Source organism: Scyliorhinus torazame, chromosome 31 (genome assembly GCF_047496885.1).
Source record: "Scyliorhinus torazame isolate Kashiwa2021f chromosome 31, sScyTor2.1, whole genome shotgun sequence".
NCBI classification, from domain to species: Eukaryota; Metazoa; Chordata; class Chondrichthyes; order Carcharhiniformes; family Scyliorhinidae; genus Scyliorhinus; species Scyliorhinus torazame.
This window is the reverse complement of record NC_092737.1, coordinates 21,801,262-21,826,261: the sequence shown is the minus strand read 5'-3', so window position 1 is coordinate 21,826,261 and position 25,000 is coordinate 21,801,262. Positions and strand designations below refer to the sequence as shown.

Genomic DNA, 25,000 nt, shown 5'->3' with positions numbered 1-25,000 from the left:
TATCTCCCTGACAGAGAGAGGGGGCTGAGAGACACCAGTCAGTGTACAGATATCCCCCTGAGAGAGAGAGAGGGACTGAGAGACACCAGTCAGTGTGCAGATATCTCCCTGAGAGAGAGGGGACTGAGTGACACCAGCCAGTGTACATATATCTCCCTGAGAGAGAGGGGACTGAGAGACACCAGTCAGTGTACATATATCTCCCTGAGAGAGAGGGACTGAGAGACACCAGCCAGTGTACATATATCTCCCTGAGAGAGAGGGGACTGAGAGACACCAGTCAGTGTACATATATCTCCCTGAGAAAGAGGGGACTGAGAGACACCAGTCAGTGTACAGATATCTCCCTGAGAGAGAGGGGACTGAGAGACACCAGTCAGTGTACAGATATCTCCCTGACAGAGAGAGGGGGCTGAGAGACACCAGTCAGTGTACAGATATCTCCCTGACAGAGAGAGGGGGCTGAGAGACACCAGTCAGTGTACAGATATCTCCCTGACAGAGAGAGGGGGCTGAGAGACACCAGTCAGTGTACAGATATCTCCCTGAGAGAGAGGGGACTGAGAGACACCAGTCAGTGTACAGATATCTCACTGAGAGAGAGAGGGGACTGAGAGACACCAATCAGTGTACAGAAATCTCCCTGAGAGAGAGAGGGGACTGAGAGACACCAGTCAGTGTACAGAAATCTCCCTGAGAGAGTGGGGGCTGAGAGACACCAATCAGTGTACAGAAATCTCCCTGAGAGAGAGAGGGGACTGAGAGACACCAGTCAGTGTACAGAAATCGGCCTGAGAGAGGGGACTGAGAGACACCAGTCAGTGTACAGATATCTCCCTGAGAGAGAGAGGACTGAGAGACACCAGTCAGTGTACAGATATCTCCCTGAGAGAGAGAGGGGACTGAGAGACACCAGTCAGTGTACGGATATCTCCCTGAGAGAGAGAGAGGGACTGAGAGACACCAGTCAGTGTACAGATATCTCCGAGAGAGAGGAACAGAGAGACACCAGTCAGTGTACAGATATCTCCCTGAGAGAGAGAGGGGACTGAGAGACACCAGTCAGTGTACGGATATATCCCTGAGAGAGAGAGGGGACTGAGAGACACCAGTCAGTGTACGGATATCTCCCTGAGAGAGAGAGAGGGACTGAGAGACACCAGTCAGCGTACAGATATCTCTCTGAGAGAGAGAGGGGACTGAGAGACACCAGTCAGTGTACGGATATCTCCCTGAGAGAGAGAGAGGGACTGAGAGACACCAGTCAGCGTACAGATATCTCTCTGAGAGAGAGAGGGACTGAGAGACACCAGTCAGTGTACAGATATCTCCCTGAGAGAGAGGGGACTGAGAGACACCAGTCAGTGTACAGATATCTCCCTGAGAGAGAGAGGGGACTGAGAGACACCAATCAGTGTACAGATATCTCCCTGACAGAGAGAGAGAGGGGACAGAGATACACCAGTCAGTGTACAGATATCTCCCTGACAGAGAGAGAGGGGGGACTGAGAGACACCAGTCAGTGTACAGATATCTCCCTGAGAGAGAGAGGGGACTGAGAGACCCCAGTCAGTGTACAGATATCTCCCTGAGAGAGAGAGGGGACTGAGAGACACCAGTCAGTGTACAGATATCTCCCTGAGAGAGAGGGGACTGAGAGACACCAGTCAGTGTACAGATATCTCCCTGAGAGAGAGAGGCGACTGAGAGACACCAGTCAGTGTACAGATATCTCCCTGAGAGAGTGGGGACTGTGAGACACCAGTCAGTGTACAGATATCTCCCTGAGAGAGAGGGGACTGAGAGACACCAGTCAGTGTACAGATATCCCCCTGAGAGAGAGGGGACTGAGAGACAATAGTCAGTGTACAGATATCTCCCTGAGAGAGAGAAGGGACGGAGAGACACCAGTCAGTGTACAGATATCTCCCTGACAGAGAGAGGGGACGGAGAGACACCAGTCAGTGTACAGATATCTCCCTGAGAGAGACAGGGGACTGAGAGACACCAGTCAGTGTACAGATATCTCACGGAGAGAGAGAGGGGGGACTGAGAGACACCAATCAGTGAACAGATATCTCCCTGAGAGAGAGAGGGGACTGAGAGACACCAGTCAGTGTACAGATATCTCCCTGAGAGAGAGAGGGGACTGAGAGATACCAGTCAGTGTACAGATATCTCCCTGAGAGAGAGAGGGGACTGAGAGACACCAGTCAGTGTACAGATATCTCCCTGAGAGAGAGGGACTGAGAGACACCAGTCAGTGTACAGATACCTCCCAGAGAGAGGGGACTGAGAGACACCAGTCATTGTACAGATATCTCCCTGAGAGAGAGAGGGGACTGAGAGACACCAGTCAGTGTACAGATATCTCCCTGAGAGAGAGGGGACTGAGAGACACCAGTCAGTGTACAGATATCTCCCTGAGAGAGAGAGGGGACTGAGAGACACCAGTCAGTGTACAGATATCTCCCTGGGAGAGAGAGGAACTGAGAGACACCAGTCAGTGTACAGATATCTCCCTGAGAGAGAGGGGACTGAGAACACCAGTCAGTGTACAGATATCTCCCTGAGAGAGAGAGGGGACTGAGAGACACCAGTCAGTGTACAGATATCTCCCTGAGAGAGAGAGGGACTGAGAGGCACCAGTCAGTGTACAGATATCTCCCTGAGAGAGAGAGGGGACTGAGAGACACCAGTCAGTGAACAGATATCTCCCTGAGAGGGGACTGAGAGACACCAGTCAGTGTACAGATATCTCCCTGAGAGAGAGAGGGACTGAGAGGCACCAGTCAGTGTACAGATATCTCCCTGAGAGAGAGAGGGACTGAGAGGCACCAGTCAGTGTACAGATATCTCCCTGAGAGAGAGGGGACTGAGAACACCAGTCAGTGTACAGATATCTCCCTGAGAGAGGGGACTGAGAGACACCAGTCAGTGTACAGATATCTCCCTGAGAGAGAGGGGACTGAGAGACGCCAGTCAGTGTACAGATATCTCCCTGAGAGAGAGGGGACTGAGAGACACCAGTCAGTGTACAGATATCTCCCTGAGAGAGGGGACTGAGAGACACCAGTCAGTGTACAGATATCTCCCTGAGAGAGAGGGGACTGAGAGACGCCAGTCAGTGTACAGATATCTCCCTGAGAGAGAGGGGACTGAGAGACACCAGTCAGTGTACAGATATCTCCCTGAGAGAGAGGGGACTGAGAGACACCAGTCAGTGTACAGATATCTCCCTGAGAGAGAGGGGACTGAGAGACACCAGTCAGTGTACAGATATCTCCCTGAGAGAGAGGGGACTGAGAGACACCAGTCAGTGTACAGATATCTCCCTGAGAGAGAGGGGACTGAGAGACACCAGTCAGTGTACAGATATCTCCCTGAGAGAGAGAGGGGACTGAGAGACACCAGTCAGTGTACAGATATCTCCCTGAGAGAGAGGGGACTGAGAGACACCAGTCAGTGTACAGATATCTCCCTGAGAGAGAGGGGACTGAGAGACACCAGTCAGTGTACAGATATCTCCCTGAGAGAGAGGGGACTGAGAGACACCAGTCAGTGCACAGATATCTCCCTGAGAGAGAGGGGACTGAGAGACACCAGTCAGTGTACAGATATCTCCCTGAGAGAGAGGGGACTGAGAGACACCAGTCAGTGTACAGATATCTCCCTGAGAGAGAGGGGACTGAGAGACACCAGTCAGTGTACAGATATCTCCCTGAGAGAGAGAGGGGACTGAGAGACACCAGTCAGTGTACAGATACCTCCCTGAGAGAGAGAGGACTGAGAGACACCAGTCAGTGTACAGATATCTCCCTGAGAGAGAGGGGACTGAGAGACACCAGTCAGTGTACAGATATCTCCCTGAGAGAGAGGGGACTGAGAGACACCAGTCAGTGTACAGATATCTCCCTGAGAGAGAGAGGGGACTGAGAGACACCAGTCAGTGTACAGATACCTCCCTGAGAGAGAGAGGACTGAGAGACACCAGTCAGTGTACAGGTATCTCCCTGAGAGAGAGAGGGACTGAGAGACACCAGTCAGTGAACAGATATCTCCCTGAGAGAGAGAGGGGACTGAGAGACACCAGTCAGTGTACAGATATCTCCCTGAGAGAGAGGGGACTGAGAGACACCAGTCAGTGTACAGATACCTCCCTGAGAGAGAGAGGACTGAGAGACACCAGTCAGTGTACAGATATCTCCCTGAGAGAGAGGGGACTGAGAGACACCAGTCAGTGTACAGATATCTCCCTCAGAGAGAGAGGGGACTGAGAGACACCAGTCAGTGTACAGATATCTCCCTGAGAGAGAGGGGACTGAGAGACACCAGTCAGTGTACAGATATCTCCCTGAGAGAGAGGGGACTGAGAGACACCAGTCATTGTACAGATATCTCCCTGAGAGACAGGGGACGGAGAGACACCAGTCAGTGTACAGATATCTCCCTGAGAGAGAGAGGGGACTGAGAGACACCAGTCAGTGTACAGATATCTCCCTGAGAGAGAGGGGGGACTGAGAGACACCAGTCAGTGTACCGATATCTCCCTGAGAGAGAGAGGGGACTAAGAGACACCAGTCAGTGAACAGATATCTCCCTGAGAGAGAGAGGACTGAGAGACACCAGTCAGTGTACAGATATCCCCCTGACAGAGAGAGGGGACTGAGATACACCTGTCAGTGTACAGATATCTCCCTGAGAGAGAGAGGGACTGAGAGACACCAGTCAGTGTACAGATACCTCCCTGAGAGAGAGAGGACTGAGAGACACCAGTCCAGTGAACAGATATCTCCCTGAGAGAGAGAGGGGACTGAGAGACACCAGTCAGTGTACAGATATCTCCCTGAGAGAGAGGGGACTGAGAGACACCAGTCAGTGTACAGATACCTCCCTGAGAGAGAGAGGACTGAGAGACACCAGTCAGTGTACAGATATCTCCCTGAGAGAGAGGGGACTGAGAGACACCAGTCAGTGTACAGATATCTCCCTCAGAGAGAGAGGGGACTGAGAGACACCAGTCAGTGTACAGATATCTCCCTGAGAGAGAGGGGACTGAGAGACACCAGTCAGTGTACAGATATCTCCCTGAGAGAGAGGGGACTGAGAGACACCAGTCATTGTACAGATATCTCCCTGAGAGACAGGGGACGGAGAGACACCAGTCAGTGTACAGATATCTCCCTGAGAGAGAGAGGGGACTGAGAGACACCAGTCAGTGTACAGATATCTCCCTGAGAGAGAGGGGGGACTGAGAGACACCAGTCAGTGTACCGATATCTCCCTGAGAGAGAGAGGGGACTAAGAGACACCAGTCAGTGAACAGATATCTCCCTGAGAGAGAGAGGACTGAGAGACACCAGTCAGTGTACAGATATCCCCCTGACAGAGAGAGGGGACTGAGATACACCTGTCAGTGTACAGATATCTCCCTGAGAGAGAGAGGGACTGAGAGACACCAGTCAGTGTACAGATACCTCCCTGAGAGAGAGAGGACTGAGAGACACCAGTCAGTGTACAGATACCTCCCTGAGAGAGAGGGGACTGAGAGACACCAGTCAGTGTACAGATATCTCCCTGAGAGAGAGGGACTGAGAGGCACCAGTCAGTGTACAGATATCTGCCTGAGAGAGAGAGGGACTGAGAGGCACCAGTCAGTGTACAGATATTCCCCTGAGAGAGAGGGACTGAGAGACACCAGTCAGTGTACAGATACCTCCCTGAGAGAGAGGGGACTGAGAGACACCAGTCAGTGTACAGATATCTCCCTGAGAGAGAGGGGGCTGAGAGACACCAGTCAGTGTACAGATATCTGCCTGAGAGAGAGGGGACTGAGAGACACCAGTCAGTGTACAGATATCTGCCTGAGAGAGAGGGGACTGAGAGACACCAGTCAGTGTACAGATATCTGCCTGAGAGAGAGGGGACTGAGAGACACCAGTCAGTGTACAGATATCTCCCTGAGAGAGAGGGACTGAGAGGCACCAGTCAGTGTACAGATATCTCCCTGAGAGAGAGGGGACTGAGAGACACCAGTCAGTGTACAGATATCTCCCTGAGAGAGAGGGGACTGAGAGACACCAGTCAGTGTACAGATATATCCCTGAGAGAGAGGGGACTGAGAGACACCAGTCAGTGTACAGATATCTGCCTGAGAGAGAGAGGGACTGAGAGACACCAGTCAGTGTACAGATATCTCCCTGAGAGAGAGAGGGGCCAGAGAGACACCAGTCAGTGTACAGATATCTCCCTGAGAGAGAGGGGGCTGAGAGACACCAGTCAGTGTACAGATATCCCCCTGAGAGAGAGAGGGGACTGAGAGACACCAGTCAGTGTACAGATATCTGCCTGAGAGAGAGGGGACTGAGAGACACCAGTCAGTGTACAGATATCTCCCTGAGAGCGAGAGGGGACTGAGAGACACCAGTCAGTGTACAGATATCTCCCTGAGAGAGAGGGGACTGAGAGACACCAGTCAGTGTACAGATATCTCCCTGAGAGAGAGGGGACTGAGAGACACCAGTCAGTGTACAGATATCTCCCTGAGAGAGAGAGGGGACTGAGAGACACCAGTCAGTGTACAGATATCTCCCTGAGAGAGAGGGACTGAGAGGCACCAGTCAGTGTACAGATATCTCCCTGAGAGAGAGGGGACTGAGAGACACCAGTCAGTGGACAGATATCTCCCTGAGGGAGAGAGGGACTGAGAGACACCAGTCAGTGTACAGATATCTCCCTGAGAGAGAGGGGACTGAGAGACACCAGTCAGTGTACAGATATCTCCCTGAGAGAGAGGGGACTGAGAGACACCAGTCAGTGTACAGATATCTCCCTGAGAGAGAGAGGGACTGAGAGACACCAGTCAGTGCACAGATATCTCCCTGAGAGAGAGAGAGGGACTGAGAGACACCAGTCAGTGTACAGATATCTCCCTGAGAGAGAGGGGACTGAGAGACACCAGTCAGTGTACAGATATCTCCCTGAGAGAGAGAGGGACTGAGAGACACCAGTCAGTGTACAGATATCTCCCTGAGAGAGAGGGGACTGAGAGACACCAGTCAGTGTACAGATATCTCCCTGAGAGAGAGAGGGACTGAGAGACACCAGTCAGTGCACAGATATCTCCCTGAGAGAGAGAGAGGGACTGAGAGACACCAGTCAGTGTACAGATATCTCCCTGAGAGAGAGGGGACTGAGAGACACCAGTCAGTGTACAGATATCTCTCAGAGAGAGAGAGGGGACTGAGTGACACCAGTCAGTGTACAGATATCGTCCTGAGAGAGAAGGGGGACTGAGAGACACCAGTTCGTGTACAGATATCTCCCTGAGAGAGAGAGGGTACTGAGAGACACCAGTCAGTGTACAGATATCTCCCTGACAGAGAGAGGGGGCTGAGAGACACCAGTCAGTGTATAGATATCTCCCTGAGAGAGAGAGGGGACTGAGAGACACCAGTCAGTGTACAGATATCTCCCTGAGAGAGAGAGGGACTGAGAGACACCAGTCAGTGTACAGATATCTCCCTGAGAGAGAGAGGGACCGAGAGACACCAGTCAGTGTATAGATATCTCCCTGACAGAGAGAGGGGGCTGAGAGACACCAGTCAGTGTACAGATATCTCCCTGACAGAGAGAGGGGGCTGAGAGACACCAGTCGGTGTATAGATATCTCCCTGAGAGAGAGAGGGGACTGAGAGACACCAGTCAGTGTACAGATATCTCCCTGAGAGAGAGAGGGGACTGAGAGACACCAGTCAGTGTACAGATATCTCCCTGAGAGAGAGGGGACCGAGAGACACCAGTCAGTGTACAGATATCTCCCTGAGAGAGAGAGGGGACTGAGAGACACCAGTCAGTGTACAGATATCTCCCTGAGAGAGAGGGGGGACTGAGAGACACCAGTCAGTGTACAGATATCTCCCTGAGAGAGAGGGGGGACTGAGAGACACCAGTCAGTGTACAGATATCTCCCTGAGAGAGAGGGGGGACTGAGAGACACCAGTCAGCGCACAGATATCTCCCTGAGAGAGAGAGGGGACTGAGAGACACCAGTCAGTGTACAGATATCTCCCTGAGAGAGAGAGGGGACTGAGAGACACCAGTCAGTGTACAGATATCTCCCTGAGAGAGAGGGGACTGAGAGACACCAGTCAGTGTACAGATATCCCCCTGAGAGAGAGAGGGGACTGAGAGACACCAGTCAGTGTACAGATATCTCCCTGAGAGAGAGGGGGGACTGAGAGACACCAGTCAGTGTACAGATATCTCCCTGAGAGAGAGAGGGGACTGAGAGACACCAGTCAGTGTACAGATATCTCCCTGAGAGAGAGAGGGGACTGAGAGACACCAGTCAGTGTACAGATATCTCCCTGAGAGAGAGAGGGGACTGAGAGACACCAGTCAGTGTACAGATATCTCCCTGAGAGCGAGAGGGGACTGAGAGACACCAGTCAGTGTACAGATATCTCCCTGAGAGAGAGAGGGGACTGAGAGACACCAGTCGGTGTACAGATATCTCCCTGAGAGAGAGAGGGACTGAGAGACACCAGTCAGTGTACAGATCAGTAAACCAGTTCAGAATCTGGAGATTCGATAATAGTTCTCAGTATCTGCGGAGTGGGCCACTGATCCGAGACCACAGCCTGTTGCCGGAGAAGCAATGACTTACCAGCCAGTAACTGCCCCCAGCGTCGGTGCATCCACAGTGGGTAAGCGAGACGCACTGCCCGTCACTCTGTATGAACCCGGCATCACATTCGCAGCCCTCGACGCAGCGCTCTGAACACAGGGTTGGGTAGACGTGGTCATTGCAGGCCGCAGGGCAGGCGCTCGCACACAGGGTGTAGTGGCTGTTGGGCGGACAGCTGAGAGCTGGGGGAAGAGAAGGACACGGTTAGCGCTGCAGAATGGGGGACCGCTGTCCCTGGTCACTGTGTAACTCTGTCGATCGAGCCGGGAGCCGGCAGCGCTGTTAGTCAATGGTACTGTCCTCCACTGACTGCATTTAGCTGGAGCAATCGGCCTGCATTTACTGGTCGACATTGCTGTAGCCTGCAACCCGGGTTGTGTGTGGAGTGCAGGGTCTGTGTTTACTGGACTGTGTATTGGTGTGGGGAGGGGGGTCCGTGTTTACTGGACTGTGTATTGGTGTGGAGAGGAGTGTCCATGTTTACTGGACTGTGTATTGGTGTGGAGTGGAGGGTCCGTGTTTACTGGACTGTGTATTGGTGTGGAGTGGGTGGTCAGTGTTTACTGGACTGTGTATTGGTGTGGAGCGGAGTGTGTGTGTTTACTGGACTGTGGATTGGTGTGGAGCGGAGGGTCCGTGTTTACTGGACTGTGTATTGGTGTGGAGTGGAGCATCAGTGTTTACTGGATTGTGTATTGGTGTGGAGTGGAGGGTCCGTGTTTACTGGACTGTGTATTGGTGTGGAATGGAGGGTCAGTGTTTACTGGATTGTGTATTGGTATGGAGAGGGGTGTCCGTGTTTACTGGACTGTGTATTGGTGTGGAGGGGAGTGTCCATGTTTACTGGACTGTGTATTGGTGTGGAGTGGAGGGTCAGTGTTTACTGGACTGTGTATTGGTGTGGAGCGGAGGGTCCGTGTTTACTGGACTGTGTATTGGTGTGGAGTGGAGGGTCAGTGTTTACTGGATTGTGTATTGGTGTGGAGTGGAGGGTCTGTGTTTACTGGACTGTGTATTGGTCTGGAGCGGAGGGTCAGTGTTTACTGGACTGTATATTGGTGTGGAATGGAGGGTCCGTGTTTACTGGACTGTGTATTGGTGTGGAGCGGAGTGTCCGTGTTTACTGCACTGTGTATTGGTGTGGGGTGGAGGGTCCGTGTTTACTGCACTGTGTATTGGTGTGGAGCGGAGGGTCCGTGTTTACTGGACTCTGTATTGGTGTGGAGCGGAGGGTCAGTTTTTACTGGACTGTATATTGGCGTGGAGCGGAGTGTCTGCGTTTACTGGACTGTGTATTGGTGTGGAGTGGAGGGTCAGTGTTTACTGGACTATGTATTGGTGTGGAGCGGAGGGTCAGTGTTTACTGGACTGTGTATTGGTGTGGAGCGGAGGGTCAGTGTTTACTGGACTGTGTATTGATGTGGAGTGGAGGGTCAGTGTTTACTGGACTCTGTATTGGTGTGGAGCGGAGGGTCAGTGTTTACTGGACTGTGTATTGGTGTGGAGTGGAGGGTCAGTGTTTACTGGACTGTGTATCGGTGTGGAGTGGAGGGTCAGTGTTTACTGGACTGTGTATTGGTGTGGAGTGGAGGGTCAGTGTTTACTGGACTGTGTATTTGTGTGGAGTGGATAGACATTGCTTTTGTGTCTGTTTGCTGGCATTGAGTGCAGAGGCATATTTTGCGACAATCAGTACCCTCCCCTATGTCTGATGTGCACTAATACCTTTTATTGCGTGCACTGTACAGATAAATTCTGTGAAAATTGAACTTGTTTGGGTGGGTTCTGGTGGTATGATCTCATTAAGCTGGGGATGTTATTAAAGGGTGCTGGTCTGAGAGATAAATGGGTTAATGGTGTCAGATGTTTGCATTTGTTACGTGACGCTAAGGTGATTTGCATGCACAAGTAAATACTTTGGGTTTGAAAGATTTGCATTAGGAGATAGGTAAGGACTTAGCCTTTCAGCTGCTAACTTTCAACGGGGAATTTAAGGGACTTTTATAGCTTATAAATGTTTTATCAGCAAACAAGGGAGGGTCATTAAATTGTATTTGACCTGAGAATGGAGGCCATAGTAAAACGTGAAAGATTTTTAGAATCTGGAAAAGTTGACCTCAAGGAGGTGCTGAGGACAATGGGATTGGAGATGATATGAGATGTTGATCTGTGGTGGTCCTGTGGGCGAATAAGACCTGAGACTAGCTCTGCCCTGAGAGAAGGCGTGAAATGTGAAACAGCCACCCAGTCAGAACAGAAAAATTTAGAGCTCCCAATTTATATTTTCCAATTAAAAGGCAATTTTAGCGTGGCCAATCCACCCAACCTGCACACCTTTTGGTTGAGACCCACGCAGACACGGGGAGGACGCGCAAACTCCACACGGACAGTGACCCGCAATTTTGGACACTAAGGGCAATTTACCATGGCCAATCCACCTAACCTGCACATCTTTGGGCTGTGGGAGGAAACCGGAGCACCTGGAGGAAACCCACGCAGACACGGGGGAGGATGTGCAGACTCCGCACAGACAGTGACCCAAGCCGGGAATCGAACCTGGGACCCTGGAGCTGTGAAGCAATTGTGCTTATCCACTATGCCACCGTGCTGCCCCAAATTATTTAAGACTCTGCTAACAGTGTAACTTTAATCTAGCGTGTTTGAGTTTTTTTTCCTTATTAATAAATCTTTTAATTTTTTAAGACAGATTTCCCTCTGTTTTTATTTTTAGCAAATAACATCTGCTTTGGTCCGAACAGTTCAAGATGCAGAATCACTCACGACAGAAGTCCGCTGTCCTCCATTCGTGGACAGTGGCCTTGGCCATCAGACAGGCATCTGTATAGGCCTGGAGTTGGTCACACAATGTTGTCTCAAGCCCCTGGTACTGGCACATGTCAAAGACGCAGTTGTTGAAATAGGGCACGGGGTCCACGATCTTAACGCAGTCCCTGCGGAATAACACGGGGAAGGCAGCATCGTCAGAGATTTACGCTCATAATCCAACCTCCCCCCCCGCCCCCCCCCCCCCCGCCTTAAATACATCAACACTATTCACCTCAGCCACTCCCTGTGGGAGCGAGTTCCACATCCTCCCCAGCCTCTGGCTAAAGTGGTTTCTCCTGAAATCTGCACTGCATTTATGGGTGATGGTCTTATATTGATGGGCCCTGGTTTGGGCCTCTCCCACCGCCCCCACCCCGCCCACGTTTCCGACCCTCTTGAGTTTGGCCCCAGAGTCTCCAGGAAGCGAAGGTCGATCTCCGGGACACTGAAAGGCCGGGGTGGAGTGGAGGTGGAGAGGATGTCTCCACGAGCAGGAGAGACCAGAGCCCGAGGGCGCAGCCTCAGACTGAAGGGGGCGATCCTCTAAAACAGGGACGAGGGGGAATTTCTTCAGCCAGGGGGGCGGTGAATCTGTGGGACTCTTTGCCGCAGAAGGCTGTGGAGGCCAAATCGCGGAGTGTCTTCAAGACAGAGATAGGTAGGTTCTTGATTAATGAGGGGGGTCAGGGGTTATGGGGAGAAGGCAGGAGAATGGGGATGGGAAACATGATCGAATGGCGGAGCAGACTTGATGGGCCGAATGGCCTAATTCTGCTCCTGTGTCTTATGGTCCAAATAAATCCCATTTTGTTCACGAATGTAATCTCTGAAAGCCCAGCATTACACCTATCAAACTCCCTTTGATCATTTTCAAGACCTCCAACAGGCCATCCCTCAACCTCCTCTTATCTACAGAAATAAAAATGTCTCCTAATCGCTAACCCCTCTTACTTCTGTGAAATCTTTATTTTTGCACTGGCGCCTTTTGACATGTTTCCCAAGTATGTGCTCTGGACCAATCGGTGACGTTCTCTCTCCCCCTGAATCAGGAGGTCGCGAGTTCAGGTCTGTGTCTGGAGTACAGAACCCCCCCCCCCGCCCCCCACCCAGGCCAATGCTCTGGGCACAGCACCGAGGGAGTGTTGCAGTGTCTTTCAGGTCAACGTTCTGTCCGCTCTTTCAAAGGATCATGAAAGATCCCCATCTATTTCAAAGGAGAGGTCTCCCCGGGCGAGCTTGGCCAACATTCATCCCTCGGTCAACGCCACGCAAACAGATAATCTGGCCATTGTCACGCGCTATTTATCCGACCTGGGGGGTGGGGGGGGGGGCATGGTGGCCTGGCCTGCGATCGAGGCCTACCGATCGGCGGGCGGGCTGGTTCCGCGGGGGCCTACTTTACTCCGCGCCCGGCCCCTGTAGGGCTCTGCCACATTGCCTGGGGGGGGGGGGGGGGGGGCGGCGCGGGGAAGGGAACCCCCGCGCACGCGCGGAAATACGCCGGCTGTTCCGCGACGGCTGGAGCTGCGGGGACCACTCCGGCGGCAACCTAGCCCCCTAGGAAGGGGAGAATTCCTCACGTTGGGGGGCCATTGACTCCGGAGTCGTTGGCGCCGGTTTTCACGCTGGCGTGGGGGACATAGCCCCATTATTAGCGAATCCCACCCGGGGAAACAAGGCAGTGCTGGGAATGGCTTCAGACCCGACTCTTCCCACAATTCTCCTGGCCACTCTTCCCATTCTCCGTCCCGCTTCGCTCATCCAAAAGTCTGTCCCCTGTTTTTAGCTCGCACCCAGTCCTGTTTGCCCTCAGCTCCCTGGACTCGCTGACCGACACATTGGTTGCTGGTTAGGTGACATCTCGATCTTATAATTCTCGCCCTGCTGTCCAAATCGCCTTCGGGGCCTCGGCAATCTGGGCGGTCGTTCCCCAGCTCCACATCTCTCCGGAGTCTTTCCATTCCTCCAAATCCAGCCTCGCGTCCATGTCCGACTTCCATCGCCTCACCAATGGCGGTTGTGTTATCAGCCATCCGAGACCTGAGCTTCGGAATTCCAACCCTAAACTGTCTCTGCCTCTTGCTCCGCCTTTAATAACTTCTTTAAAACCTACCTCTTTGCTGGCCTGAGGTAATACCAGTGTCAATTTTTCTCTTATTACATTTTTCTTCAGGCACCTTGTGAAGTCTTACTGCACCAGAGGCGCTATAGAAATGCTGGATTCTTACCGGAAGGACCCCTCTTGGTCAGTGATTCGTCCACACTTGTCTGCGCTGGTCACTTTGTCGTAGAGGTCTTTCTCACAAGGATGTTCCTCCGGGATATGTGGTTTGCAACTGAGAATAAAGCAAGGATGAGAATTTGCGTCTTTGTTGAAAAATGGTCATGGGCGATTTCTGGCCCCACAATTCACCTGAGACAATCCCCAATGGAAAGATGGTGGCAACCCCTAGGGGTCACAGGAAAGATGGCAGCGACCCCTAGGGGTCACAGGAAAGATGGCGATGACAGGAAAGATGGCGAAGATCCCTTGGGGTCACAGGGAAGATGGCAGCGACCCCTAGGGGTCACAGGGAAGATGGCGATGACAGGAAAGATGGCGAAGATCCCTCGGGGTCACAGGGAAGATGGCAGCGACCCCCAGGGGTCACAGGGAAGATGGCAATGACAGGAAAGATGGCGAAGACCCCTCGGGGTCACAGGGAAGTTGGTGACGACCCCTAGTAGTCACAGGAAAAATGGCGATGACAGGGAAGATGGGGAAGACCCCTAGGGGTCACAGGGAATTTGGTGATGACCCCTAGGGGTCACAGGGAAGGTGCCAATGTCAGGGAAGATGGGAAGACCCCTAAGGGTCACAGGGAATTTGGTGATGACCCCTAGGGGTCACAGGGAAGGTGCCAATGTCAGGGAAGATGGGAAGACCTCTAAGGGTCACAGGGAATTTGGTGATGACCCCTAGGGATCACAGGGAAGATGCCATTGTCAGGGAAGATGGGGAAGACCCCTAGGTGTCACAGGGAAGATGCTGATGACCCCCTAGGGTTCACAGGGAAGATGCCATGACCCTTGTTGGTCACAGGGTAGATGCCAATGACCCTGAGGGCCTAATTGGAAAAATCAATTTGGACCAGTATTCTTATTTCCCAGTTTTACTGAATTTTCCTACTGGGGGCTCACAGCGAAGATGGTATCGACCCCTAGGGGTCGTGAGGAAGATGGCGGCTGCCCCTAGGGGGAGATGGTGGCCAGCATCCAGAATATCTTTTTCATGATGTTTCCCATAAACAGAGACAAGGCCCTCACGTGGACATCGTTGATTGAATCGTGGTTGTAAAGTTCGTCTTTCCCCTCGATAACGCTGATAAATGGAACTTTTCATGACAGCAGATAACAGGAGAGGAACAATCAAAAGATCATTCGGAATAAAACTGCGACTCGGGGGAACTACAGCAGAGGGTGGAACGGTCTGGTGTCAAATGGCACGGAGCCCTTTATCAATAAACTATTCATCGGCAGCACGGTGGTTAGCACAGCTGCCTCGCGGCGCCGAGGACCCGGGTTCGAATCCCGGCTCTGGGTCACTGTCCGTGTGGGGTTTGCACATTCTCCCCGTGTCTGCGTGGGTTTCGCCCCCCACAACCCAAAGATGTGCAGGGCAGGTGGATTGGCCGCGCTAAGTTGCCCCTCAATTGGAAAAAATAATTGGGTAATCTACACTTATTTAAAAAAACACTATTCAAACCCTAACTCGGAAGTTACATCAAGCTGGGCAGCGGTAATGTACCCTAGTCCCTGGATTACTAGTCTAATGGCTAGGCCCCAGGCTAATGGATCACGGGGGGGGGGTGGGGAGAGGGGGAGGGGTGGTGTGTGTGCACAGGTTCGAAACCCGCCATGGCAGCTGGTGAGATTTAATGTCAATAATAAAAAATAAAATCCGGAATATAAGGTAATGGTGGCCGTGACGACTATGACCGATTTCCGTAAAAACCCGTGTTGTTCACTCATGTCCCCTTTAGGGAAGGAAATCTGCCGTCCTTACCCTGGTCTGGCCTACACGTGACTCCAGACCACCCCCCCCCCCCCCCTCCCGCCCCCCCCACACACAGTGATGTGGTCGATTCCTAACTGCCCCTCTGGAATGATGGGGGTGAGCCCGCTCGGTTCGAGGGTAATTCGGGAAGGCAACAAGCGCTGGGCCCCGCCCACGTTCCGTGAAAGAGTGCGAAAACTTAGACGAAACTTAGACCCCCCCCCCCAGGGTCTCTTGTAATAGGGGAACCCCCCCCCCCCCCCCTCCCCGGGGTCTCCTGCAATAGGGGGACCCCCACAGGGACCCCTGTATTAAGGGTACGCCCCCCCCCTCACACACCCACCATTTTGGTTGAAGCTGGGCGAGGCCTACATTTCTCGCATCCTGCTCCACACACTTTCGGGAGGGAACCGGGCAAGATTTTCGGGAATTGTTCCGAGGGGGCAGGAATTACGGTTAAGGTGGAGGGACGGGGGGAAGCCGGGAATGTTCTCTCCCCAGAGCGGGAAAGGTGGAGGGGAGATTTGACCGAGGGGGTTCGCCATCACGGGGGTGAACTCCCCGCCTGTCAGGTACACGAGGCCGGCAGGGATTTGCGCTACCAGGCTCAGAACGGCAAGGCCACGCGGTTTCGTGCCGGCTGGTCGATGGGGGAGTGCCAAGCAGGCACATCCACGGGGAGCCGAAGACGGGGCCTCTCACCGATCGAAGGAGGCCCGGGCAGATGTGGCAGCCCAGGTTAGTGGCCGGCGCCACGTGGGAGCGCCGCGCCTGGATCTGGGTCCAGTGCCAGCGAATGATCTGCGCTCAGCAAGGGTGAGTACCGTGGAGGCACGGTGCAGTGTGGAGATATCTGGGAGGGCGGGGGTCGTTCGTCCAGCTGGGGGTTACGAGAGTCAGAGGTTAACAGAAATCACATGGGGCTTATGTCTGCTGGGACTGGGGGATCAGACCAGGAAACTGCGTGTATATAATAATAACCTTAATTAGTGTCACAAGTAGGCTTACATTTAACGCCGCAATGAAGTTACTGAGCAAATCCCCTCGTCGCCACATTCCGGCGCCGGGTATACGGAGGGAGAATTCAGAACGTCCAATTCACCGAACAAGCACGTCTTTCGGGACTTGTGGGAGGAAACCGGAGCGCCCGGAGGAAACCCACGCAGACACGGGGGAGAACGTGCAGACTCCGCACGGACGGTGACCCGAGCCGGGAATCGAACCCGGGACCCTGGAGCTGTGAAGCAACAGTGCTAACCCCCTGTGCTACCGTGCCGCCCTATATAAGGGTCATGATAGGCTAACGGATACAGGTCTAATTGAAGCTTTCAAAAGAGAATTAGATAAATAATTGAATCGTCGAATCCCTACAGCGCAGAAGGAGGCCATTCGGCCTGTCGAGTCTGTACCGACCCTCTGAAAGAGCAACCCCCGGCCCATTTCCTGGCCGTTTCCCCGTGACCCCACCTGACCATTGGACACTAAGGGGCAATTTATCGCGGCCAATCGCACCCCAACCTGTACATCTTTGGACTGTGGGAGGAAACCGGAGCGCCCGGAGGAAACCCATGCAGGCACGGGGGAGAACGTGCAGACTCCGCACAGTCACCCGAGGCCGGAACCGAACCTGGGACCCCGGTGCCATGAGGCAGCCGTGCCAACCACTGTGCCAGCCCTAACTGAAGAGGAATCGTGTGAAAAATGAAATGAAAATCGCTTATTGTCACAAGTAGGCTTCAAATGAAGTTACTGTGAAAAGCCCCTAGTCGCCACATTCCGGCGCCTGTTCGGGGAGGCTGGGACGGGAATTGAACCGTGCTGCTGGCCTGCCTTCGTCTGCTTTCAAAGCCAGCGATTTAGCCCTGTGCTAAACAGCCCCTGCTGTTGCCGGGAGACGGGGGAAGAGCAAAGGAACGGATAACTGGATCGCTTTTTGAAAGGGCCACCACAGGTCTCGCTGCCCCCCCACCCCCCCCACCTTCTGTGCCACATTCCAAAATAAATTTTCAGAAGGCCAGCAGCCTTTCGAAGGAGTTGCATTCACCAGAAAGAGGCCCATGAATTGAAGGAGACTTGCTTGTTTCCGAACCTTCGTAGCCTCTGAGGCCTTGTGGTGCGAACAGGCGCTGGAGAAGCCACCTTCAGAGGTCCTTCCTTAAAACCACGGGCAGTGGATTTTGGATATGGGGGTCAAAGTGTGTTACCATTGCATGCTGGGCTTTTAAGATTAATGTTTCATCGATAATACACGGGCAGTGAATTATCAATCATCTCCCAGTTGTCTGTGTGCGAAGAATTTTCATTTAACCAAACTCAGCGCGCCTCCCACTTACCGCTGGTCCTCGTCGTCTGGCGTTTGCCAGCTGTTGCCCAGTTCACCCACGCTTCCCGCCACCGTACCGTCCGGCTTGATATTGTCATTGTCCGGATTTCCATCAAAGTCACCACACAGCCCACACATCATATTGAAGTAGGAGCTGGAACACAGAGAGAGAGAGAGAGATGGGTGGGAGAGTAAGAGGGCTATCGGAGGTGCGACTGAAACAAGAAACCGTTCGCCCACTGAAGATCCAACAGTTTCTGCGCTTGCCTTTGACTTGCCCGCTTTATGAACAGTGACCTTGCCACTTTTAGTTGACTACTCCAATGCTCCTCCTTGAGCACATCAAAGAGGGGTAAGTGCAGAAATATCGCAGGCTTGGCTGATTGGAACGCACTTAGTGCTTGGAATGCACTTACCTCTCTTTGATGTGGTCAATGTTTACAAACATTGGGGTTTCACCACTTACGCCACGGAAGTGTGAAGGGGTATGAATGGATGAAAACTGCAGGCGATGTGCAGAAGCTGTCAATCACAGAACACTACTGGAAGGCTATGAATGGCCTGCAGCTAATGGACTTGTGGGAACAGGTTACAGCTGTTCTAGAAATGGACGTACGGAGGTGCAAGGTAAGTATCGCAGCAATAACGCTTCCCATTACCCCTGACTGAAAAGCTCTCTAGCTTCCAGACAGGAGTCCCATTTCTGGGGGGGGGGTTTCTGTGGAGGGGGTTCCATTAGGCAGGGACCCCTGTTGGGGGGGGGTCCCACTATTACAGGGGTTTCTGGGAGTGGGGTCCCTCTATTACACTGTGGGGGGGGTTCCCTTATTCCAGGATACCCTAGGGGGGTCCCCCTATTACAGGGGTCACTGTGAGGGGGGTACCCTTAATACAGGGGCCGTTATGGGGGTCCCCCTGTTACAGGAGGCCCGGAGGGGGCGTTCCCCTATTACAAGAGACCCTGGGGGGGGGGGGGGTTCCCCTATTACAGGGGTCTCTGGGGGGGGGGGCATTACAGGGGTCCCTGGGGGGGTCCCCCATTACAAGCGTCCCTGAGGGGTCCCTCTATTACCAGGGTCTCTGTGGAAGGGGCTAGAGGAGGCGTGGGCAGGCATTGTTGGGGGCGGTGGGGGGGCCTTAGATGGTCTCTCCCAGCGTGGCCCTGGCGAGATGGACCTCGTGGTGATTGGCCCATCGGGAGGTCCACCATGTCAGGACCTCGCTGGTAAAACCCACAGCTGATCCTCGCCCGGGTGATTCCCGGCCTGGGGAACCGGAGATTCGCGGGAGGCCGGAAAACCGGGAGCCGGGCCAACTCATTAAGACCCATTTACATTTATTTACCTCCCCCGCCAGTGCGGAACGCGGGCCTCAGTCGGAGCGTCGCGATTGGCGCCGATACTGATTTCCCCCCGACGCCCAGTTCTCCAAACTGCCAAATGCAAACCAATAAAAATAATTTTAATCACAATTAGCAAAGCACTGACCTTGGAACGAGGATCTCCAAGTATTGGTTCCCATCCCAGCGAAGGGACAGCCCAAAGTCCGTCCGCACCGCTACGTACTGCCCACTCTGGGATATCACAATCCTGCGGCTGGGCCGGAATGGGAGCCGCACTCGGCGGTCATTCACCTACAGGGGGAGAGATTGACCATCGAGTAACAGGAGAACACTTGAGAATTTCAACATTGCAATGTTGTTGGATCAGGAGCTAGTGTAGATCAGCGTCCTCTACACTGTCCCCATCAAACACTCCCAGGACAGGTACAGCACGGGGTTAGATACAGAGTAAAGCTCCCTCTACACTGTCCCCATCAAACACTCCCAGGACAGGTACAGCACGGGGTTAGATACAGAGTAAAGCTCCCTCTGCACTGTCCCCATCAAACACTCCCAGGACAGATACAGCACGGGGTTTGATACAGAGTAAAGCTCCCTCTACACTGTCCCCATCAAACACTCCCAGGACAGGTACAGCACGGGGTTGGATACAGAGTAAAGCTCCCTCTACACTGTCCCCATCAAACACTCCCAGGACAGGTACAGCACGGGGTTAGATACAGAGTAATGCTCCCTCTACACTGTCCCATCAAACACTCCAGGACAGGTACAGCACGGTGTTAGATACAGAGTAAAGCTCCCTCTACACTGTCCCCAACAAACACTCCCAGGACAGTACAGCACGGGGTTAGATACAGAGTAAAGCTCCCTCTACACTGTCCCCATCAAACACTCCCAGGACAGGTACAGCACAGGGTTAGATACAGAGTAAAGCTCCCTCTACACTGTCCACATCATACACTCCCAGGACAGGTACAGCACGGGGGTTGATACAGAGTAAAGCTCCCTCTACACTGTCCCCATCAAACACTCCCAGGACAGGTACAGCACGGGGTTAGATACAGAGTAAAGCTCCCTCTACACTGTCCCCATCAAACACTTCCCAGGACAGATACAGCACGGGGTTAGATACAGAGTAAAGCTCCCTCTACACTGTCCCCATCATACACTCCCAGGACAGATACAGCACGGGATTAGATACAGAGTAAAGCTCCCACTACACTGTCCCCATCAAACACTCCCAGGACAGGTACAGCACGGGGTTAGATACAGAGTAAAGCTCCCTCTACACTGTCCCCATCAAACACTCCCAGGACAGGTACAGCACGGGGTTAGATACAGAGTAAAGCTCCCTCTACACTGTCCCCATCAAACACTCCCAGGACAGGTACAGCACGGGGTGAGATACAGAGTAAAGCTCCCTCTACACTGTCTCCATCAAACACTCCCAGGACAGGTACAGCACGGGATTAGATACAGAGTAAAGCTCCCTCTACACTGTCCCCAACAAACACTCCCAGGACAGGTACAGCTCGGGGTTAGATACAGAGTAAAGCTCCCTCTACACTGTCCCCATCAAACACTCCAGGACAGGTACAGCACGGGGTTGGATACAGAGTAAAGCTCCTCTACACTGTCCCCATCAAACTCTCCCAGGACAGGTACAGCATGGGGTTAGATACAGAGTAAAGCTCCCTCTACACTGTCCCCATCAAACACTCCCAGGACAGGTACAGCACGGGGTTGGATACAGAGTAAAGCTCCTCTACACTGTCCCCATCAAACACTCCCAGGACAGGTACAGCACGGGGTTAGATACAGAGTAAAGCTCCCTCTACACTATCCCCATCAAACTCTCCAGGAAAGGGACAGCACGGGGTTAGATACAGAGTAAAGCTCCCTCTACACTGTCCCCATCAAACACTCCCAGGACAGATACAGCACGGGGTTAGATACAGAGTAAAGCTCCCTCTACGATATCCTCCATGTTTAGGCTCGGGGTGAGCACGGTTCTCCAAAGCGCATTCACTGACCAATGTCCTCCTGCTCTTCATCAGGGTGATGGTTGTCCCTGCGTGGTGACGTAAACCTTCTTCAGATAGGAGACTCCCTGCTGACCCCGCACCTCATTCTTCCCTTCGACGCTAAACCAAGGACCTGGAGGACACGGAAAAGTCACAACGACGCATGAGCACAGGACCACAGTCAACATACAGCTGCAGCCAAGCAGGAGGCAAGCGGTATGTTGGCCTTTATTGCAGGAGGATTCGAGCACAGGATCGTCACGTATCTGGTGTGACCAAACCTGGAGTACTGTGCAGCCTCGTTACCGAGGGAAAGATACACGTGCCACCGAGGTGGGGGGTAGCCAATCAGCGAGTGATGGCACCTGGGGGTCAAAGGCGAAAGGCCGGTGGATTGCTTCATACCTGTCTGCTGATTCTCACATGACCTGGCCAAAGTGTAAGTACAGGTGCCCATGAAGGACAAGGATCTTCCATCAAAGGTGTTGTAGTGCGGGTCACCCGAGATGTGACAGGAGCCGGAACCTGGGCGGGAGGGAAGGGGTGGGGGAAATAAAGGAGAGTTGAAGATGTTAGTGGCCTCAATGTACATTACATTAACAGGGCTGCTGATTTTCCACCGACTAACTCCCACATCTAATGGAGTTTTCCTCACATGTGGTTGCTTGAGGGATTCAGAGTCGCTTCCCGCAGCCCCCCGACCACCCCACCACCCTGCCCCCCATCCCCAACCACACCCACCACCCTCCCCACCCACCAACCACACCCACCACCCTTGCCCCCATCCCCAACCACACCCACCACCCTGCCCCCATCCCCAACCACACCCACCACCCTGCCCCCCATCCCCAACCACACCCACCACCCTGCCCCCACCCAACCACACCCTGCCCCCCCATCCCCAACCACACCCACCACCCTGCCCCCCATCCCCAACCCACACCCAACACCCTGCCCCCCACCCCAACCACCACCCAGCCACCCTGCCCCCCCATCCCCAACCACACAGCCCAGGCCCTTAAATCTGGAATCCCTCCCTACATCTACCCCATCGTCTCCTCCCACCTCCACCTCCACTCCCTCCCCACCCCCCACATCTCTCCCACCTCCCCCTCCACTCCCTCCCCACCTCCCCCTCCACCTCCCTCCCCAACCTCCCCCTCCACTCCCTCCCCACCTCCCCCTCCACTCCCTCCACAACCTCCCCCTCCACAACCTACCCCTCCACCCACCCCACCTCCACCTCCCACTCCTCCCCACCTCCCCCCACTCCCTCCCACCTCCCCCTCCACATCCCTCCACCTCCCCCCCACTCCCTCCACCTCCCCCCCACCCCTCCACTCCCTCCCCCTCCACTCCCTCCCCACCTCCCCACCCCACTCACCCCTCCCCACCTCCCCCCCTCACCCTCCCCACCTCCCCCAACACTCCCCCCCCCCTCCCCCCTCCACTCCCTCCCCACCTCCCACCTCCACCCCTCCTCCCCACCTCCCCCTCCACCCCCCCCACCTCCCCCCCATTCCCTCACCCCCACCCTCCCACCCCCCTCCACTCCCACCCCACCCCTCCACTCCACCCCCACACCTCCCCCCTCCCCACCTCCCCCTCCACTCCCCCCACCTCCCCTCCACTCCCTCCCCACCTCCCCCTCCACACCCTCCCCACCTCCCCCTCCACTCCCTCCCCACCTCCCCCACCACCTCCTCCCCACCCTCCCCCTCCACTCCCTCCCCACCTCCCCTCCACTCCCTCCCCACCTCTCCCCACACTCCCTCCCCACCTCCCCCTCCACTCCTCCCACCTCCCCCCACTCTCCCACCTCCCCTCCCTCCCCACCTCCTCCACCTCCCCCCATCCCCCTCCACTCCCATCACCCCACCTCCCTCCATCCCCCCCACCTCCCCCTCACTCCCTCCCCACCTCCCCCTCCACTCCCTCCCCACCTCCCCTCCACCCTCCCTCCCCACCTCCCCCTCCACACCACCCTCCACCCCACCCCACCTCCCCCTCCACTCCCTCCACCACCTCCCCTCCACCTCCCTCCCCACTCCCACCTCCACTCCACCCCTCCCACCTCCCCCTCCACTCCCTCCTCCACCTCCCCCTCCACTCCACCCCACCTCCTCCCTCCCACCCACTCCCACCTCCCCCTCCCCTCCCCACTCCCTCCCCACCTCCCCCTCCACTCCCCACCCCACCTCCCCCTCCACTCCCTCCCCCCACCTCCCCTCCCACCCCCTCCCTCCCCTCCCTCCACTCCCTCCCACCTCCCTCCACTCCCACCCCACCTCCCTCCTCCCCACCTCCACCTCCCCTCCTCCACCTCCCCTCCACCCACCCCACCTCCCCCACTCCTCCCCTCCACCTCCCCCTCCACTCCCCTCCCCCACCTCCCTCACCTCCCCCTCCACTCCCCCTCCACCTCCCCTCCCACTCCCCTCCTCCACAGCCCTCCCTCCCCACCTCCCCCTCACTCCTCCTCCACCTCCCACCTCCCTCCTCCACCTCCCCTCCACTCCTCCCCACTCCCTCCCACCTCCCCTCCACAACCTCCCCCCACTCCACCCTCCCTCCCCTCCACTCCTCCTCCACTTCCCCCTCCCCACTCCCCCTCCCCTCCCTCCCCACTCCTCACACCCCTCCACTCCCCCTCCCACCTCCCCTCCCCACCTCCCCTCCCCACCTCCCCTCCACCTCCTCCCCACCTCCCCCACCACTCCCTCCTCCACCTCCCCCACTCCCCCACCTCCCCCTCCCCTCCACACCACCTCCACCTCCCCTCCCTCCCCACCTCCCCTCCCACCACCCTCCCTCCCCTCCCACCTCCCCCTCCACACCTCCCCTCCCACCTCCCTCCTCCACCTCCCTCCACCCACCCCTCCCCCCACCTCCCCCTCACACCCCCTCCACTCCCTCCTCCACCTCCCCCTCCACTCCCTCCCCACCTCCCCTCACTCCCTCCCCACCTCCCCTCCACTCCCACCTCCCTCCACCCCCTCCACCCTCCCACTCCTCCCCACTCCCCTCCACCTCCCTCCTCCACTCCCCCTCCCCCTCCTCCCCCTCCCACTCCCTCCCCCCACCTCCCCTCCACTCCTCCCCACCTCCCCCTCCACTCCTCCCCACCTCCCCTCCTCCCCCTCCCTCCTCCACCGCCCCTCCACTCCCTCCCCACCTCCCCCTCCACCACTCCTACCCCTCACTCCCCCCTCCCCCCACTCCTCCCCACCTCCCCTCCCTCCTCCACCTCCCCCTCCACTCCCTCCCCACCTCCCCCCTCCACAACCACCCTCCACTCCTCCCACCTCCCCCTCCACTCCCTCCTCCACCTCCCCCTCCACTCCTCCCCACCTCCCCTCCCCCTCCCCCCTCCCCACCTCCCCTCACCTCCCCTCCCCACCTCCCCTCCACTCCCTCCCCACCTCCCCTCCACTCCCTCCCCACCTCCCCCTCCACTCCTCCCCACACCTCCCCTCCACTCCCTCCCCACCTCCCCCTCCACTCCCTCCTCCACCTCCCCCTCCACTCCCTCCCCACCCTCCCCCTCCACTCCCTCCCCTCACCTCCCCTCCTCCTCCCCCTCCACTCCCTCCCCACCTCCCCCTCACTCCCTCCCCACCTCCCCTCCACTCCCTCCTCCACCTCCCCCTCCACTCCCTCCCCACCTCCCCTCCACACCTCCCCCTCCACTCCCTCCCCACCCTCCCCCCTCCACCCTCCTCCCTCCACCTCCCCTCCACTCCCTCCCTCCCCACCTCCC

The 25,000-nt window shown here is 55.5% G+C and overlaps 2 protein-coding genes across 2 annotated transcripts in view; both read right to left on the bottom strand.

Annotated features, from left to right (window-relative positions):
- The window catches only part of fis1 (fission, mitochondrial 1), a 168,835-nt gene extending 147,459 nt beyond the window's left edge, over nucleotides 1-21,376 (bottom strand). The window contains exons 1-6 of the mRNA XM_072493197.1: nucleotides 21,250-21,376; nucleotides 19,362-19,507; nucleotides 17,885-18,028; nucleotides 13,744-13,851; nucleotides 11,471-11,640; nucleotides 8,669-8,871 (exon numbers count right to left, since the gene is read on the bottom strand). Coding sequence (XP_072349298.1) covers nucleotides 8,669-8,871; nucleotides 11,471-11,640; nucleotides 13,744-13,851; nucleotides 17,885-18,028; nucleotides 19,362-19,507; nucleotides 21,250-21,270 — 792 coding nt within the window. The 5' untranslated portion in view covers nucleotides 21,271-21,376. The remainder of the gene's footprint in view (nucleotides 1-8,668; nucleotides 8,872-11,470; nucleotides 11,641-13,743; nucleotides 13,852-17,884; nucleotides 18,029-19,361; nucleotides 19,508-21,249) is intronic.
- Nucleotides 21,377-21,652: 276 nt separating this feature from the next.
- LOC140404595 (zonadhesin-like) overlaps nucleotides 21,653-25,000 on the bottom strand; it is a 41,642-nt gene continuing 38,294 nt past the window's right edge. Inside the window, exon 16 of the mRNA XM_072493196.1 lies at nucleotides 21,653-21,765. The gene's annotated coding sequence lies outside the window, so the exon portion shown is untranslated. The remainder of the gene's footprint in view (nucleotides 21,766-25,000) is intronic.